General features: G+C 38.7%; 1 protein-coding gene across 1 annotated transcript; it reads left to right on the plus strand.

The window, feature by feature from the left end:
- Nucleotides 1-795: 795 nt before the first annotated feature.
- LOC117330763 lies at nucleotides 796-12,051 on the plus strand. Its single transcript, XM_033889242.1, is given in 3 exon segments — nucleotides 796-896; nucleotides 10,586-10,870; nucleotides 10,872-12,051. Coding segments are annotated over 2 exon segments (939 nt in total). The 5' UTR covers nucleotides 796-896; nucleotides 10,586-10,801; the 3' UTR covers nucleotides 11,742-12,051.
- Nucleotides 12,052-20,829: the final 8,778 nt, after the last annotated feature.

The following is a 20,829-nucleotide window of genomic DNA, read 5'->3' on the forward strand; positions in this document are numbered from 1 at the left end:
TGAGTTCCTGTTGTTGTCTTTCCTTTTGTTTTGGTGTCTCCTTAGTTCCTGTTGTTGTCTTTCCTTTTGTTTTGGTGTCTCCTTAGTTCCTGTTGTTGTCTTTCCTTTTGTTTTGGTGTCTCCTCAGTTCCTGTTGTTGTCTTTCCTTTTGTTTTGGTGTCTCCTTAGTTCCTGTTGCTGTCTTTCCTCTAGTTTTGTTATCTCTTCAGTTCCTATTGTTGTTTTTCCTTTTGTTTCGGTGTCTCCTTAGTTCCTGTTTCCTTTTGTGTCATTGTCTATTTCCTGCCCTATAATATCTTATCTGGGATTGAATTCTGACATGTTCGTTATCTTCAACCCATCTTAAGAACAATTTTTTTCATGTCATTTTCTGGCTTGTTCAGTATACTTCTAATTAAAATTAAACGTCAGCTCAATACCAAAATAAATGAAATCAACCAAGCTAAAGGTAGAGTTGTTTTCAGGCCTTATATTAGTTCATGTTGTTAATTCCTGGAATATGTGGAAATGAAATGCATATATGAGGCTCAGAGCATTGTCGTCTATACATATGTACACAGTACGATGTATTATAGATGTATTATATCTCTGAGAAATTGACAGTTAAGTGTCCAATTACTGACTGAGTGATCTAAAAATAGATCAAGAATACCGTTTATTGATTGCATTATTTGTTAATCCTTCATTTCACCCAGTCAGCATGTACTGTACAGGTGAGAAGTTCAGTATGCAAACAAGTGTGAGTTAGTTGTTAAATGATCACCTTGGACATTGTTTAAAAATGTTCTCCTGTTTTTAGGACCAATATAGAATGGCAAAGATATGCTGGATACCACTGGGACAAGCTATATTCCTTCAGTTACTGTGATGTCATGATCAGTGTTTGACAGCCTGGGGTATGTATGCATACATGTATACATGATTTTATATCGATATTAACATATATATACAATAGCTGTATTTTATCAGCCGAGTTATTGAACTGTAAAGTATTTACCAACAAGGATGTCTGGTAATAAGCCCACCCATGTTAGCCCTCCATTTGACTATAAGCCCATATCTGGTAATAAGCCCACTCTTGTTGGCATAGCTATTCCAAATTATACATATATTGAGATGTATATTACAATTGATTTATCGCCCCTCTATTTGACCAGTTTTAAGCCCATGCCTGGTAATAAGCCCACCCTTGTTGGCATAGTTAATACAAATTATACATATATTGAGATGTATATTACAATTGATTTTAACACCCCTCCATTTGACCAGTTTTAAGCCCATGCTTGGTATTAAGACCACCCTTGTTGGCATAGTTAATACAAATTATACATATATTGAGATGTATATTACAATTGATTTTGACACCCCTCTATTTGACCAGTTTTAAGCCCATGCCGGGTAATAAGCCCACTCTTGTTGGCATAGTTAATACAAATTATACATATATTGAGATTATATTACAATTGATTTTATCGCCCCTCTATTTGACCAGTTTTAAGCCCATGCCGGGTAATAAGCCCACCCTTATAACTATAAGATAATTAGTGTTATTGGCTTTACGCTCTTTCTTTGTTTGGGCAGTATTAATTAAGCCCGTGTGAACTTATAATTTCATAGTGCAAGTAATTTGGAATTATCCGATGCAAATTTTATCCTGTAAAGACTGAAGGTAATTAATTAACCTTGCATTGGGGCTGATCACACAAAACATATATAACTTATTTATCTGTCAATATTATAATTATAAGCCCATACCAGTGGTAATAAGCCCACACATGTACAGTTATATGCTGGGCTAGCGCGCGCGCTTACTACAGGATAAATACAGTAACAGCTAACAAGTAAGGTGGACTTTTTACATTGTACATGGTATCTTTTGTGTGACTGAAGTGGTAAGTGTGATGCAATATACATTAAATTTGTTGTTAAAATTTGATACATTTTTGAAGTGATGTATATATTAGAGTACTAGCTGTTGTGGGGCAATAATGATGCATTTAGAACAGGTGGATTTTCCTGTATAATGGGTCAAAGAATCAATGATTCCTTTTACACTTCTAGTTGGCTAAAAGATCTATAAATTTAAAACCATGTTAAATGGACCGTGAGAATACAAATTATCTATATTTCTATATATGGAATGGAAACCGATTTCCCTTGGGTGAGGCGATACAGTATCTGGAATGGATGATATTTCTGCTAAAATTCACTGGGCATTGATATGTTTGTTGTATTTAGCTAGCTTTAACTTATATATTAATTATAGAAATATGATATTATGCTGTTTCATGAAATTCTACAATTCTCTTAACTCAATACCAGCCATATATCTTCCAGTACTGGTCTAACATTTGGTGTTAAGACCAGAGGAAACTTGGCTTAGAAACGAGTCTGGATCAATTCTTTGATGTTATTAAGAGATTTTTTCCCTGAATTAAAGCTGCATGCATGAGCACTCAACTAACTGGAGCATGAATGATGTACACAGGCTTCATTATACGATGGCCGTAAATTGACCTTTAAGCCCAGAAAAGTGACCAAATAGTGCTCTACGATACATGAAATGTGAATAAGTGTTTCACATGATGAAATGTTTTACATACATCGAGACAAAATTCACCAGATCTTTTATCACTCGCTGATCACTAATGAATAAGCATTTTTTGTTTGTTTTAAAAATAGGTATCATTTTTTATTTTTTTTTCAAGACAGGTATCTCTTTACTGAGCTATAGTCGAGTGAAAGGATTCGACATTCATACCACAAAAGAGACTGGGGCCTGCTAGCATTTTGAGCTTTGGGACATGTATGAGTTCAATATTTTTAAGTACAGTACAAACAATATACAGACCTTGTTTGGATTTTCTTTACACAATAGGGAAATTACTGGAGGAGAACAGGAATTTCCTTTTCATTCATTTGTATATTATTTAAACATTCTAAAATATCTAGGTAAAGTACCTGGTATTGGTCATTTAAATTACAGCTGTGTGAAATTTACCTTTAAAACAGCAAGCATGGTTGAGTTATATTACCTGTAATTTAAACAGGTAGCAGGGTTGAGCAACCATCTGTAATTAAAAATAGATGATATGGCTCTTGGGCTGTATAGGCTCTATAAATATGTTTTAATTATATAGGGTACGCGGAATGTGATATGTGTAGCTTGTATCAGATCAGATACTATAAGCTCAATGTTAGTGAGAAGTGCGTCACTATGAAATTGTGTCTGTATGGGTGACATTGAACCGGGAGTACCTGTAACAGATACATATATATAGGTACGTACATTATTCATTAGTAACAAAAAGCTCAGAAGTGACAAGGAATACTAATTATATTACCATACATGTATAAATATATTAATTTAATTTCAATCTAACTTTTGTAAAATGGTAGAGCATGTACTCTAGTACAAGCACGCTAATAATTTTACACAAAAAAAAATTCATTAACTTAATAATCTTTAAACATGCTCATACATGTAAGTTCTCATTATATTTGAGTAAATTTTTTTCCCACCTTATTATCATCTAAATCTTGCATTAGATTATATTTAGATTAAGGTAGTTAAATGCCGGTAATTATAAAGAACTGCTTATATCAGTATGATTGAAGATTGATCTCGAGGTTTAAGACAATTTAGAATTACATGTTGTAATATTATTGGGCTGGGTACATGTGCACATGCAGATTTAAAATGTAGTTTGGTTAGTAGACTGTTAGGGTGAGAGCAACTAGGCATGGTGGTCAACAAGGCATGGTGGTCAACAAGGCATGGTGGTCAACAAGGCATGGTGGTCAACTAGGCATGGCGGTCAACTTGGCAAGGTGGTCAACTAGGCATGGTGGTCAACAAGGCATGGTCAACTAGGCATGGTGGTCAACTAGGCATGGTGGTCAACTAGGCATGGTGGTCAACAAGGCATGGTCAACAAGGCATGGTCAACTAGGCACGGTGGTCAACTAGGCATGGTGGTCAACAAGGCATGGTGGTCAACAAGGCATGGTGGTCAACTAGGCATGGTGGTCAACTAGGCATGGTGGTCAACTATAGGCTTGGTGGTCAACTATATATAGGCATGGTGGTCAACTTGGCATGTTGGTCAACTAGGCATGGTGGTCAACTTGGCAAGGTGGTCAACAAGGCATGGTGGTCAACTAGGCATGGTGGTCAACAAGGCATGGTGGTCAACAAGGCATGGTGGTCAACTAGGCATGGTGGTCAACCAAGCATGGTGGTCAACTAGGCATGGTGGTCAACAAGGCATGGTGGTCAACTAGGCATGGTGGTCAACAAAGCATGGTGGTCAACTAGGCATGATGGTCAACTATAGGCATGGTGGTCAACTAGGCATAGTGGTCAACAAGGCATGGTCAACTACGCATGGTGGTCAACTAGGCATGGTGGTCAACTTGGCAAGGTGGTCAACTAAGCATGGTGGTCAACAAGGCATGGTGGTCAACTAGGCATAGTGGTAAACAAGGCATGGTCAACTAGGCATGGTGGTCAACAAGGCATGGTGGTCAACTAGGCATGGTGGTCAACTAGGCATGGTGGTCAACAAGGCATGGTGGTCAACTAGGCATGGTGGTCAACAAGGCATGGTGGTCAACTAGGCATGTTGGTCAACTTGGCAAGGTGGTCAACTAGGCATGGTGGTCAACTAGGCATGGTGGTCAACAAGGCATGGTGGTCAACTAGGCATGGTGGTCAACTAGGCATAGTGGTCAACAAGGCATGGTCAACTAGGCATGGTGGTCAACTAGGCATGGTGGTCAACTTGGCATGGTGGTCAACTACGCATGGTGGTCAACTAGGCATGGTGGTCAACTTGGCATGGTGGTCAACTTGGCATGGTGGTCAACTAGGCCTGGTCAACTAGGCAAGGTGGTCAACTTGGCAAGGTGGTCAACAAGGCATGGTCAACTAGGCATGGTGGTCAACTTGGCAAGGTGGTCAACAAGGCATGGTCAACTAGGCATGGTGGTCAACTAGGCATGGTGGTCAACAAGGCATGGTCAACTAGGCATGGTGGTCAACTATAGGCATGGTGGTCAACTAGGCATGGTGGTCAACTAGGCATGGTGGTCAACTAGGCATGGTGGTCAACAAGGCATGGTGGTCAACTAGGCATGGTGGTCAACTAGGCATGGTGGTCAACAAGGCATGGTGGTCAACTAGGCATGGTGGTCAACTAGGCATGGTGGTCAACAAGGCATGGTGGTCAACTAGGCATGGTGGTCAACAAGGCATGGTGGTCAACTAGGCATAATGGTCACCAAAGCATGGTCAACTAGGCATGGTGGTCAACTAGGCATGGTGGTCAACAAGGCATGGTGGTCAACTAGGCAAAGTGGTCAACTAGGCATGGTGGTCAACTAGGCATGGTGGTCAACAAGGCATGGTGGTCAACTAGGCATAGTGGTCAACTAGGTATGGTGCTCAACTTGGCAAGATGGTCAACTTGGCATGGTGGTCAACTAGGCATGGTGGTCAACAAGGCATGGTGGTCAACTAGGCATAGTGGTCAACTAGGTATGGTGCTCAACTTGGTAAGATGGTCAACTAGGCATGGTGGTCAACTAGGCATGGTGGTCAACAAGGCATGGTGGTCAACAAGGCATGGTGGTCAACTAGGCATGGTGGTCAACAAGGCATGGTGGTTAACTAGGCATGGTGGTCAACTAGGCATGGTGGTCAACAAGGCTTGGTGGTCAACTAGGCATGGTGGTCAACTAGGCATGGTGGTCAACAAGGCATGGTGGTCAACTAGGCATGGTGGTCAACTAGGCATGGTGGTCAACTAGGCATGGTGGTCAATTGGCAAGGTGGTCAACTAAGCATGGTGGTCAACAAGGCATGGTGGTCAACTAGGCATAGTGGTAAACAAGGCATGGTCAACTAGGCATGGTGGTCAACAAGGCATGGTGGTCAACTAGGCATGGTGGTCAACTAGGCATGGTGGTCAACAAGGCATGGTGGTCAACTAGGCATGGTGGTCAACAAGGCATGGTGGTCAACTAGGCATGTTGGTCAACTTGGCAAGGTGGTCAACTAGGAATGGTGGTCAACTAGGCATGGTGGTCAACAAGGCATGGTGGTCAACTAGGCATGGTGGTCAACAAGGCATGGTGGTCAACTAGGCATAGTGGTCAACAAGGCATGGTCAACTAGGCATGGTGGTCAACTTGGCATGGTGGTCAACTACGCATGGTGGTCAACTTGGCATGGTGGTCAACTTGGCATGGTGGTCAACTAGGCCTGGTCAACTAGGCAAGGTGGTCAACTTGGCAAGGTGGTCAACAAGGCATGGTCAACTAGGCATGGTGGTCAACTTGGCAAGGTGGTCAACAAGGCATGGTCAACTAGGCATGGTGGTCAACTAGGCATGGTGGTCAACTAGGCATGGTGGTCAACAAGGCATGGTCAACTAGGCATGGTGGTCAACTATAGGCATGGTGGTCAACTAGGCATGGTGGTCAACTAGGCATGGTGGTCAACTAGGCATGGTGGTCAACAAGGCATGGTGGTCAACTAGGCATGGTGGTCAACTAGGCATGGTGGTCAACAAGGCATGGTGGTCAACTAGGCATGGTGGTCAACTAGGCATGGTGGTCAACTAGGCATGGTGGTCAACAAGGCATGGTGGTCAACTAGGCATAATGGTCAACAAAGCATGGTCAACTAGGCATGGTGGTCAACTAGGCATGGTGGTCAACAAGGCATGGTGGTCAACTAGGCAAAGTGGTCAACTAGGCATGGTGGTCAACTAGGCATGGTGGTCAACAAGGCATGGTGGTCAACTAGGCATAGTGGTCAACTAGGTATGGTGCTCAACTTGGCAAGATGGTCAACTTGGCATGGTGGTCAACTAGGCATGGTGGTCAACAAGGCATGGTGGTCAACTAGGCATAGTGGTCAACTAGGTATGGTGCTCAACTTGGTAAGATGGTCAACTAGGCATGGTGGTCAACTAGGCATGGTGGTCAACAAGGCATGGTGGTCAACTAGGCATGGTGGTCAACTAGGCATGGTGGTCAACAAGGCATGGTGGTTAACTAGGCATGGTGGTCAACTAGGCATGGTGGTCAACAAGGCTTGGTGGTCAACTAGGCATGGTGGTCAACTAGGCATGGTGGTCAACAAGGCATGGTGGTCAATTTGGCATGGTGGTCAACAAGGCATGGTCAACTAGGCATGGTGGTCAACAAGGCATGGTGGTCAACTAGGCATGGTGGTCAACTAGGCATGGTGGTCAACTAGGCATGGTGGTCAACAAGGCAAGGCATGGTGGTCAACAAGGCAAGGCATGGTGGTCAACAAGGCATGGTGGTCAACAAGGCAAGGCATGGTGGTCAACAAGGCAAGGCATGGTGGTCAACAAGGCAAGGCATGGTGGTCAACAAGGCAAGGCATGGTGGTCAACAAGGCAAGGCATGGTGGTCAACAAGGCATGGTGGTCAACTAGGCATGGTGGTCAACAAGGCAAGGCATGGTGGTCAACAAGGCATGGTGGTCAACAAGGCAAGGCATGGTGGTCAACTAGGCATGGTGGTCAACAAGGCATGGTGGTCAACTAGGCATGGTGGTCAACTAGGCAAGGTGGTCAACTAGGCATGGTGGTCAACAAGGCATGGTGGTCAACTAGGCATGGTGGTCAACAAGGCATGGTGGTCAACTCAGCATGGTGGTCAACTAGGCATGGTGGTCAACTAGGCATAGTGGTCAACAAGGCATGGTCAACTAGGCATGGTCTACAATGCATTGTGGTCAACAAGATGTGTTGGTCAACTAGGCATGGTGGTCAACAAGGTGTGTTGGTCAACTAGGCAAGGTGGTCAACTAGGCAAGGTGGTCAACAAGGCATGGTGGTCAACAAGGTGTGTTGGTCAACCAGACATGGTGGTCAACAAGGTGTGTTGGTCAACTAGGCAAGGTGGTCAACAAGGCATGGTGGTCAACAAGGTGTGTTGGTCAACTAGGCATGGTGGTCAACTACACTTAGGCATGGTGGCCAACAAGGCATGGTAAACTAGGCATGGTGGTCATCTATCTGTGGTAGGAAGTAGGGCTACATAACTGTAGGGTCGATGGTTCGAGTTCCTCTCGTGGTATTGTATCCTTGAACAAGAAACTTCAAATTCACTCTTGTGTTCCAGACATTTCAGTTGTAAATGAACATGTTGTAGGACAGCGCAAGAAATGTTTTGTGTCAGCATTGAAATGGCAGTTTGGGCTGTATGCTATCCAGAGAGTTGAGAAAGACATTGGCTGGTTCAAGGCCTAGTATAAGAATGATAATAAATTGTGAATTGCTTTGAGATGGATGTATATAACTGTGATATAGTGGTAAATAGGAACTTCAAATTACTACATGTCCATGCTTCCTTTATTGAAGATGTGGCAGTGATGTGGTGTTTAAAATCACAGGAACCTGAGAATTTGTTAGTCTTGAAGTGTATTTGGACCTCAAAAGGTGAATTTGAGATGTGGATTTGGTAAATGACAATGATTATTACAGAAAAGGAAAGAAAGCTTGCCATGTCAGCATATCGACCCTACCTACATTTCTCAATGAAAAACTTCATATGTGTATGAAAAATTGTGAGTGTTCGTCCCTTTCTCTAAGTCTATATAATGAACATCTTCTGCTGTCATTTTTACCGATTGCTAATCCAGCCCCTTAAAGCATGTAAAAATGTGCTATTCAAACTTTAGAATTTAATGATGTCCCAGTTTATGAATTTATGTCCCGGTTCCTTCAGTCGGGATCCCGGTTTGAACCAACAGGATCCCGGTTATCCCGGTTTGTCCCGCCAGGATCCCGGATCGTCCATCCATATCCCGGTTTGATGCAAGCCGGGATCCCGGTGAGAGGGTGAAATCCCGCCGGGATCCCACCGGGATCCACAATCCCGCCGGGATCCCAATTCCGTTTTCTCTTGGGTAGGACATAGGTCTAAATTCACCTAGTTAACTGTAACAAATTCTTAGCTCCCTGTGTTGAGTCACTGATCTTTATAACTCTGGATCTGAAAGTGGGGTTAATATAGCTTCAAGGACTCACACAACTAAATCAGCCAATCAGCTGGTGTTTCACCTGAACCAAGTCACTGAGGAAAATGTGTTTCTTAGGTTTGTAGCTGTTTTCCTGAGTAAATAACATATGAAATGGGTACTTTCTATATACGAGAATTATGAGTTGGATCTTGAGATTTGGAAAATCTAAAATATACACTCCTACTAAAAATAGAATGACGTGGGATTTGAGGTGTAAAAAGGCGGGAATTCCCCGGGTGAGGGTTTCCCAGGGAACTGTAAATGTCAGGGTTACTGTCTTTGGAGTACCCGTGTGCTCTTATATGCCATTTAACCTATACAATAACAGCATTTATCCGATAGAAAAAACTTCAAACTTTAATCTGATATAAATTTCATTTAATTTGAACTTCAATCGAATGAATAAAGGGATGGGGGTCACTAGTAATAACATATAGTAAATTATTTAGTTGTGTGAGTCCTTCTACTGCAGTTGGTTTTTAATTAGGGGGATTTCATTTTGCAATATCTACGGTCATAAATATAGCTTGAAAATATTTACCCAGCAAATATTTATATACTTATATTTACAGACAAATATATTTGAAAAAATTTTTACTGCAGAATGTGGCAGTGCAAAATTTTAATACCTGCAAACTAGGGACTACTGGGACAACCATGAAAATTAAGCCCCACTAAATTTGACAAATAAACAGTAACCTGTGGTGAAGATCCAAGTGTTCAATTGATACCCAGATAGCTTCATGTTTCTACTGGAAACTGTCCTGTGCTGTTGTGGTTCATCGAAGCATCCTTGCACAAGACGAAATCTATTTCTAAGTAACATAAATATAATATGCCCTATGACAAAATCACAAGCAGGGACTAAGGGCTTTGGTATATTGTAAAGACGCTACACCGATGACAGTACATTAACTAATGAACACCAACAAATGAACAAAAAAAATTTTTTTTAACAAAATTAATAGATAAAAAAATTCATTTGGTATATAAAAAAAAATTAATATGCAAAATTTGGAGTAGATTGGGATATTTCTTAATTGGAATGCAATAAATTATGGCTTCACTTTAAGTTTAGAGCTGAAAAATTTGGAAGGTGGTAAAATATCTAACTTCTAGTATTGATAAAATACACAACAACCCTTTCTTGTTTTCAATCGATAACAATTCCTAATTGTCGGAGATTTAGCATCTTAAACTTCCTGTCTGATCAAATTACAAATTTTACTATAAATAGTGTTAGTGGTGAACAGGATTGATCAACAATTATTTCCTGGTGGAAGCTCGAGGTTTGGACTAACCGACTTATTTTCTTCCTTGTAACCCTGCATAAAATGGTACAAATATCGTCTTGTGAAAATTTAACAGATAAGAGTAATTGTTTCCTGTAAAAGAAGTATAAAAAACATAGTTTCCTGTTTCATTAAAACCTTAAAAAATCTTTTTATCCTAATTTTCCAATTTTACAGTGTGAGTATTTGAGTCATGGTTCATTATTGTGACAATTTTTGTCTTTCCCAGGTCATAAGGAGATCAACACATTTTGAAGCCAGACTGAGGATTATGTTGCTTGTAAGGAGACACATCATTGAAAACAGGATTTAACAAGCCAATATGTGATGTCTTACACATAGTTTTAAACTGAATCAACAAATTTCAATATAATTCCAAGCGCTGTGTAACTATAAACAATTTTTTTTTTTTTTTTTTTCAACTCTGGATGTGAAATCAGCCAGAATGGGGAGTTCGTGTTTGTCCTGCTGCGATGCCATGTACCAAATTCCGACACGTGTCTTGTGTTTTGTTTCTGGTGATGGTTCAAGGGGGCATCCTTGACTACTACCTAATCAGCAACAAAAATATATACTGGTATGGCTGGGTTGCTGCTGATGTTGCACTGGGACTTGTCTTCATCATGACCTTCCTCATATCGTACAGACACCTTAGTATCATCCATCGTTCCCGTGGCTCTGCCTCGACAGTCCAGGCCGGTAGTCTCCCATTGTGCTACTTTGCATGGTTTGTGTATTCAGTTTTCCTTGGAGCGCGAGTTTTCATCATATACCGAGATATTGCTGGAACGTTAAATCATTCGAATGTGTTCGGTCCTAACACCTTAAAGATCACCGTTTCTGGAACTTGTTTTGTGTTTTTACTGTTACTATTGACTCATCATGACGCCATTCCAAGTTCCAAAAGAAAACACAAAATTGAGGAACTGTCAGGAACAGTTGTCTTTGATGTGCTCGACGCAGTCGACGTCTTAAACATATTTTTTCATAAATCGCAAATTGATGACCTACCAAATGAACTGGTGCTCGCAATTCTCATTGTTGCATCTGTGAATTTTCTTGTACCAATCATACCATTAATGGTGTTAAATCGCATGCACTTTGGACACAAAGACCATAGCGATGGTCTTGTGGTGATGCACAGACTCAGTCTCGTGTTCCTCATCAATTTGCCACTGTTCGTAATCAGGATGCTGTTGTGGCATGTTCACAGCCGTGATATATCAATATTTCCCATGAAGAACCTCATCATGATATTCCTGGTGTTTCATGATCTTTACGACAAGAGAAGAGCCGATGTTAAGGATGCCGAGAAGAAAGACATCAGTTGTATAGAGGAACGTGAAGAAAGTAAAGCAATGTTTACTGTTGAAAGCATTAAATAAGCATTAGAGATTTTTGGGTGAAAATTACTTATTATCTGGGACATGTCCTCAAAAAGCTGATAGAAGTTTTAAAAACATCTAGTTTTGGAATCGTAAATCATTCTTGGATTATTGTTAGATTCTGTGTCTTAAGAATACAATTTTCACAGTACATGTATTTGATTGGAGAATAACTAGTCAGGAGATGCAACACTGCATTTTATTGGTTGATAATATAAGTAATCATATGAGAAGTAACACTGCATTTGATTGGTTAATAATATAAGTAATCAAATGAGATGTAACACTGCATTTTTAGGTCACCTGAGACAAAGTCAAAAACTTCAAAAATCTTCTTCTCTACTCTCAGATATGCTGCAATCAAACACTCTTCATAGATGGAAGGGTCTTAAGGTGCTTTACCAAAATTGTAAATTTCATGACCCAGGGGTTTCACGTTTGCCCCTGGGGAGGGGCTAAACTTTACTATAGTTTATATAGGGAAATCACATTTTTGACTTTAATTTATTTTATTTCTATTGGAATTCATTCTAATTTTGTAAACATTGTCAGCATGGGATGACAGTTTGATAGCATGCACATGTTGGCCCTGACTTACCCCCAGGGGCTGATGGGCGGGGCTAAAAAGGGCCAAATTGACTAAAACTTCAAAAATCTTCTTCTCTTCTCTCAGATATGCTGCAATCAAACACTCTTCATAGATGGAAGGGTCTTAAGGTGTTTTACCAAAATTGTAAATTTCATGACCCAGGGGTTTCACGTTTGCCCCTGGGGAGGGGCTAAACTTTACTATAGTTTATATAGGGAAATCACATTTTTGACTTTAATTAATTTTATTTCTATTGGGATTCATTCTAATTTTGTAAACATTGTCAGCTTGAGATGACAGTTTGATAGCATGCACATGTTGGCCCTAACTGACCCCCAGGGGCTGATGGGCGGGGCTAAAAAGGGCCAAATTGACTAAAACTTCAAAAATCTTCTTCTCTACTCTCAGATATGCTGCAATCAAACACTATTCATAGATGGAAGGGTCTTAAGGTGCTTTACCAAAATTGTAAATTTCATGACCCAGGGGTTTCACGTTTGCCCCTGGGGAGGGGGTAAACTTTACTATAGTTTATATAGGGAAATCACATTTTGACTTTAATTTATTTTATTTCTATTGGGATTCATTCTAATTCTATAAACATTGTCAGCATGGAATGACAGTTTGATGGCATGCACATGTTGGCCCTGACCGACCCCCAGGGGCTGATGGGCGGGGCTAATTGACTTAAACTTCAAAAATCTTCTTCTCTACTCTCAGATATACTGGAATCAAATACACTTCATAGATAGCCGGGTTTGAAGGTTCTTTACCAAAATTGTGAATTTCAAGTCCCTAGGGTCTTAAGTTTGCCCTGGGGTGAGGCTAAACTTAACTATAGTTTATATAGGGAAATCACATTTTTGACTGATTTGTTTTTGATTTCTATTGGAATTCATTCTGGTTAACATTTTTAGCATGGAATGAAAGTTTGATAATATGCATATGTTGGCCCTGACTGACGCCTAGGGGCTGATGGGGGGGGGGGGGGGGGGGGGGGGGGGGGGGGGGCAAAAGGGGTCAATTAAATAAACTGAAATATTTCAAAATCTCAGGTGACCGTTAAGGCCCATGGGCCTCTTGTATTTATGAATTATTGCATGAGATGTATTTACAGTATTTTATTGGTTAATAACTAATCATGAGATGTAACACTGCATTTCATTGGTTAATAACTTATCATATGAGATGTTACACTGCATTTGACTGGTCAATGGCTAATCACAATATTCTACAGCAAAAATGTGGTTATTCCTGTAGTGAAATCACATGATTACCAGGTATGTGACATAGAGGAAAAAATGAAAGTATTGATTTAAATTTTTTTTTTTTTTTTTATAATTTATCGTATTAAGCAGAGTTGTCTAGGACTAGAAATTATGTATTATTTTTTTTATGTCATAAATCACTTTGTATGGGGTTATTGCCAGGCATTCAGGCTTATTACCAGGCCTCTATTTCATCGATGTTCCTAAACTTAAGTTAAAATTTCCAAAAGGAAAGCATTACAGTATTTAATGTGTAAATGAAATAGGTCGCTGTGGCTTGTACACAATTTTCAATAAGGTTGCTGTCGCACAGCTGACGGTGCATGCTTTTTGGCTCAGGAGCTACAGCTGTGGCTTATCATGCCAGAGATGTAACAAGGAGAGGAAAAATGTAACAACCAGACCAGGACTCCAACCCAGGACCTCCGAATCTAAATTGATACTCTAACTATTTGAGCTACCTGGCAACCAACATTCAACCCAGTCCAGTGCGACTACAATGCAAAATTTCTTATCTAAGATTTTCCTCCCAGTAATTTTCTTAAATTTAGGAGCATTGATGAAATGGGAGCCAGGAGAATTTTTTAATCAGATTTTTTTTAATCAAATACCATTGTATAATTTGTAGTAAGGGGGCCGCGGTGGCCTAGTGGTTAAGGTGTCCCGACACTTTATCACTAGCTCTCCACCTCTGGGTTGCGAATTCAAAACCTACGTGGGGCAGTTGCCAGGTACTGACCGTAGGCCGGTGGTTTTTCTCCGGGTACTCCGGCATTCCTCCACCTCCAAACCTGGCACGTCCTTAAATGACCCTGGCTGTTAATAGGACGTTAAACAAAATAAACCAAACCAAATTTGTAGTAATTTAAGGTTAAAGTTATCTAATGATAAGCATTTACATATGTATATGATTAAATTATGTTATGGACTCTATTAAGAGATTTTCTTTAGTAGGAAATAACTTATATGAATAGCGTCTTTCTAAAGGTGAATACATATATATTAAAGAACAATCAACTAATTTTTCCTGATACATGTATACATGTTAGCATTTTTATGTCGCTTTTTTGTTCTGTTTTCTTTTCGTGATGAATCTCAAGTTAAACTTGTTAACAATTTTTTAACTTTTTTAATTAGGAAAAATTCTATGTTTTAAGTTAATTTTGATAAATTTCTATTGTGCAATAATTTAAGTTCTTGATAAAACCAGATACCTATGTATTTTTTTATAAATTTTTCAACATGTTTTGTTAAGTTTTTCTTTATCCTCAAAATTCAGTTATTTTATAAAATTTGGGGTTTTTTTGTTAGATAACCTGGGAATTGGCTTGTGAAGCATGTATAAAGCCACTGAATCACAATTATTTTCGTTACTTTGGGAGGAAAAGCATCTTTTACACTAATGGTGTGTGTTTGATCAAATAGACTGATCTCAGACCACAATTATACTTTCGGGTTGTAGAACGAGTATTCATACCCTGCCTACACTGCTCTCTGGCTCTTTCTGTCAGAAATTGGTCGTCCGTCCGTCGTCCAGAGCTACGTTATCACAGCTATCGGGTTGTTGCACACAAATGTAGTACAAAATGGAATTTCGTGTCTCTTTCTGAATATTTTTTCCTGACTTATAGCTATTCATATTATGTACATTACGTACATATTTTTAACATAGATTTGTAGTACAACATCTGTAATTTAAATTGGTTTGACATAATCTCCTTATTTGTGAGGCAGGACACGGCATGTTGTAAGGCTTGAGTGGTGATATTTTGTATGTTGTTTTTTTGGGGGGGAATTTCACATGCATCAGATGTAGTAGGGTATTGTGACATTTAGACTAAAAAATCTACCAGGGCATCTTAAATACCAGCCATTTGGTACTTTCCAGCTCAATGCAGGTCCAGCTTGAATAGTTCTACAACAAGAAATGAAAACCAGATTTTTTTTTTTTTTAACAAAATTTGATGATCTTTATATATTCATTTTTTTTGGTAGAAACATATAGGGAATTTAATTGTGGTCTGAGGCCTTCATGTCAGATCTCCAAAAGAGAATGTTTCTGTTAAGAAGAAACCTATATCTCTGGTCGGGTGGCACAGTGATAACACTTGCCTTTCACCTATAGGTTCAATTCCTTGATCAGAGATAAAAAGGTATTGGGTCACCTGCCCGACCACTGTTTTTCCTCCGGGTAGTCCGGTTTTCTCCAACAGTATAAGACCCCTCGCACGCTTCCATCCAGGCCAACAAGAGTGATTGATTTAAGTTATTCTTTTATTCATTTTACAACAATTGTGAAACAAGTTATATTTAATATATAACTTGTTTCACAATTGTTGTAATTTTAAAGCTCTGCTTAAAGGGAGCTAACTCTTGAACAATTCTGTTACATTGGTATATCTTTCTATGAATTTTTAACTAGAGTTTGGTGTACACAATTCACGTTGGTTTGATTTTAATGACGCAGTATACCGTATTTATCCTCAAATAGGCCCAGCCCCTCCCCTAGTGTTCATTTTAGTGTTAAAGCTTTGGGAGGGTTTATTTCAGGATAAATATGTTACATCTATCAGGTTGCATGTCTATATGGTTCATGTATATGATTTTACAGATATATTATTCTTTTACAATTTAATCAGGTATACATATATTTGTGTTCTTTTAGATTTCTGAAAGTGATCACGATGGCTGCTCAATAATATTGTGTTTTTAAAAGATTTTATTGGTATTTTCAAAACACCTACTTCAATAATATAATCTTATTTAAAATATTACTTAGAAACACTGTATTTATTGTAATAAACACCCTGGGTTTGATCTTCTTCAGAGAAGAAGCATTTAAAAAAGCATAAAATTTCTACATCTGTTCAAGAAGGACAGTCTAAAAAACTTCTTCAAACTGAAACTTGAGTTAAAATTGTGAGTTCTGTGTGATTGTGAAAGCTGGCTATGACCTTGTTTTGGACTCCATCTGCACATTACAAAATGAACGTTAGTATTTTTTGTTGCCTTTCAGAAAGTTCTTTTATCATTTTGATAAGAAAAAAAGATGATTGAGCATTTATAAGATGAAATTCGATAACCAAGTCTCATACTGGCATCATAGACTACAGACAAAACTCTAGAGTGAAAAAAATGGGGCAGCGGTGGCCGAGTGGTTAATGTGTCCCGACACTTTAACCCTAGCCCTCCACCTCTGGGTTGCGAGTTTGAAACCTACGTGGGGCAGATGCCAGGTACTGACTGTAGGCCGGTGGGTTTTCTCCAGGTACTCCGGCTTTCCTCCACCTCCAAAACCTGGCACGTCCTTAAATGACCCTGGCTGTTAATAGGACGTTAAACAAAAACAAACCAAACAAACCAAACTCTAGAGTAACTTCATTAATTATCTTGATTGTCATCAAATGATCATGTTGTATGTTGTTTACAAACACTCCTTGTTTTGTTTGTAAACAAAATGAGTTGATGTCACCATGTTTGTATTTAATATATATATACAGCGCTTCTGTTAAAAATTTTTTTTTTTGTCTTTTTATAGAAAGATAAGGAATTTGTATTTCTTTAATGTGATAAAGTGTGGCATAAGTTTGTTATTTTGCTTTGAAATACCAGGTACATTGTACAAAATGTAGTTGGTATATAGAGATTTTTTTTATTTGATTGTTAGTATTTATCAAATCCACTGGTATTTTTTTTTTTTTTTTTTTATTTTTTTTTTTTTGTACTTTTGTTTAGTCAAGAAAATTTAGTTTCAATAATTGTAAAATAGCAAGGAAACTCCTACATGTATCTCCTGAGAGGAACAGGTTATTTTAGTCAATTTCAGGAAGAGGAAGTACAATGTTATTTTATGTATTTATTTTAATTGGAATGTCAGAGGGGCCATTTTGACTTTTGAGGGGCCATTTGCCATCTCTAGGATTTTCAAGTTAACAGAAATCCTGATATCAAAGATTTGTACAGTCTATACCAAGTAATATTATGTTTCATTATCAAAATGATGTGTGAAAGGAAAAATTCATTCAACCAGAATTTGTCTAAAGTTTGTAATTTATTTATATATAAACATGGTAGAGGCAATGTGATGTGAATCTATTCTTTTATCTATATATGGAAGTGCAATAATTTTCTCTGAAATTTTTTTTTAATATCACAAAAAGTAAATGGTGCTGTATATCTGGGTGGAATTTTCTTTATACAAACCGCCATATTTTGTTCTTTAACTTCTTTAAAGATCTTGGTTTACACAATTATTTAAAGCATCTTCAGGAAAATATAATTTTCAAAGAAATATATATATAATATGCTGGAAAGAAACAAAATTAATTTGTTTGTTCTTTCTCTCCAAGTTTCACCACAGATACTCCAGATACTCGCCTTGTCAGTTACTATACTCCAATATATAATTGGTGTATTGACAAGCGAGGCGAGTACCTGTCTTGTCGGTTACTATACTCCAATATGTGATTGGTGTATTGACAGGCGAGGCGTGTACCTGTCTTTTCTGTTACTGCACTCCAATTTATAATTGGTGTATTGACAGGCAAGGCGAGCAACTGGTTTCACCAGTGAAACTCAATCTGGTGGTTGTATACAATAATGTACGTGTATATATTGTGATGAAGTGATTTTGCTCAAGCCAGACATTGTTCACATCTAGATGTAGATAATATATTGTTTGTTTGTATTTACATGTACATGTATACGGTCAAACCGATTATCCGGAATTAGAAAAAAAAGCTGTTGTAGGTTTATAATATAATGGTATTGATATTATCGGAGACTCCATGTTTTTATCTTAGAAACTTCAGTTTAGACTAAACAAAATGGTCTGACTTATGAATTGTGTAATTGATTATCCCCGAGCTTGTTGATTGGTCAATTCTGTCGAAAATAAAAGATATGTGCAAAAATGTCAACTTTGTCGGTTATCTTTTTCAAAGATATTTCTCATTTTTGTTTAGATTAATTGAATAATAATGAGACATATACATCTAGAATCTGGGATATGCCATGATGGTGGTATACATTAAATTTACTTTAATTTTTTTTGTATTCGGACCCAATATAAAACAGTATACCAACAAACCATAAATATGGGTACCGTGTTTCTCCATAAAAAAAATCTGTCGGGGACACGTGACATATATCCACCATCATCCCATGCGTCGGACTCGGCATGATCAGTCATGGTTGAAAGTTGAAATCAATAATTCTATCAATGATGACAAAATCATTTGAAAGTGTGACGTCAGAAACGTTAATGACGTTGCGAATATAAAATGACGTCACAAGGAGCTAATGACATTACAGACAATGGTGTGCATTGCTTGAAAAAAAAACTGGATAGTAAGTTTATCTTTTTAGGTCATCTGACCCGAAGGGTCAGGATGAGCTATAGCCATCGTGCTTCGTCCATCCGTCGTCAGCCGTGCGCCGTGCGTAAACTTTTCACATTTCAATCTTTTTCTCAAGTTCCACCAGTGGGATTGAGCTGAAACTTGCCTGAAATGATCCTGAGATGGTCCTGACCAAGTGTTGTTATTTTTCAGGTCGTTCTGAAATCGAAGATGGCCACCATAGCCGCCATTTTGAAAACACATTTTAAACTTCCTCTCACGTTCCACCAGTGCTATTGAGCTGAAACTTGCCTGAAATGATCCTGATATGATCCCGACCAAGTGTTGTTATTTTTCAGGTTGTTCTGAAATCGAAGATGGCCACCATAGCCGCCATTTTGAAAACACATTTTAAACTTCTTCTCAAGTTCCACCAGTGCTATTGAGCTGAAACTTGCCTGAAATGATCCTGAGATGATCCCGACCAAGTGTTGTTATTTTTTGGATCTGTCTGAAATCCAAGATGGCCGCCATGGTAGCCATCTTGAAAAAACACATTTTAAACTTCTTCTCCAGTTCCACTGGTGTCATTGAGCTGGAAATTGGTGAGGATGTAAAGGAAGGAGGGACAACAAAGTGTTGTTATTTTTCGGCCTCGTTAAAACATTGACATGGCAGCCATGGAGGCCATTTTGTAACATGATTGTGCAATCATGGTTTTCCTGAACAATGCCTATATAAGCTATTTCAAACTTCTCAAATTCCACCAGTGGGATTCAGCTCTAACTTACCAGAAATTACCCTGAGATAGTCCAGACCAAGTGTTGTTATTTATTGGGTCAGTCAAAATCCAAGACGGCCACCATGGCCAACGGTGCCACTATATACTAGCTACAGAGAATACATACTACATAATATAAGGGTCTTTAATTTAGAGTCAGATGACTGTTAAGGCCCTTGGGCCTCTTGTTCTTTCTGCTGTGAACTGCAGATATGATTATTATTATTGTCAGTCTATTTTGTTTGTACCACTAGTTGACTTTTCTGTTTCATTGCTGTCATGTTATTTTTTGCTACCAATTTAGAATAGTAGGTGCGACTGAAATGTAGATATTGAAACCTTAACTTCATGTTTTGCTTAATTACTTAATGAGTCAAGAAACAACATCCACAGTAAAGAAATATATGTAGGATCTTAAATTAGTTTTCATTTCATAAGAGATTTGATGAAACAAGTTTGAGAAGTTTTTTATTTTTGCATGTCTTGGCGTCAAAAAATGAAAACTTAGAGACAAGTTTCACAAAAGCTAACACGAAATGAAAACAAATTTAAGATACTGTTTATCACGTAATAACGAAAACTATCTTTTCGACTTGTTTTTAGCTCACATGGCATGAAGTGCCAGTTAGCTTATGGTATGGTGCATGAGTAGGCATCCATCATTCTTCCATCTGTCAACTTTTAACTTCTAGAAACTACAAGCAGCTAGCGCTGGAACCGATATTTTGGCCAGGAGGTACATGTGGAAGAGTGCAATAAGTTTCCTCATATAAATGACCTTGACCTATTTTCAAGTTCCAGAAAGCCCAGGCCTGATATTTTGCCACCATGTACCTAGGGAAGAGTGGTTTAAAATTTGCTGACATATATATGTCTTTGTCCTTTATTCAAGGTCACAGGGGCCAAATAGTAAAAATCCATTTGTGAAAATTCTTCTCAAGATCTAAAACACTTGGCACTCATCTTTGGCTAGCAGATTCCTGCTGTGGAGTACAATAAAATTTCCTCACACTAATAACCTTGATCTATTTTCAAGATCACCAATCTGATTAGAATACAGATCATCATTATACACTATGTTATGAAGTTGGTTGAATGCAAGGTCACCAGA

Source organism: Pecten maximus, chromosome 7 (assembly GCF_902652985.1).
Source record: "Pecten maximus chromosome 7, xPecMax1.1, whole genome shotgun sequence".
NCBI lineage: Eukaryota > Metazoa > Mollusca > Bivalvia > Pectinida > Pectinidae > Pecten > Pecten maximus.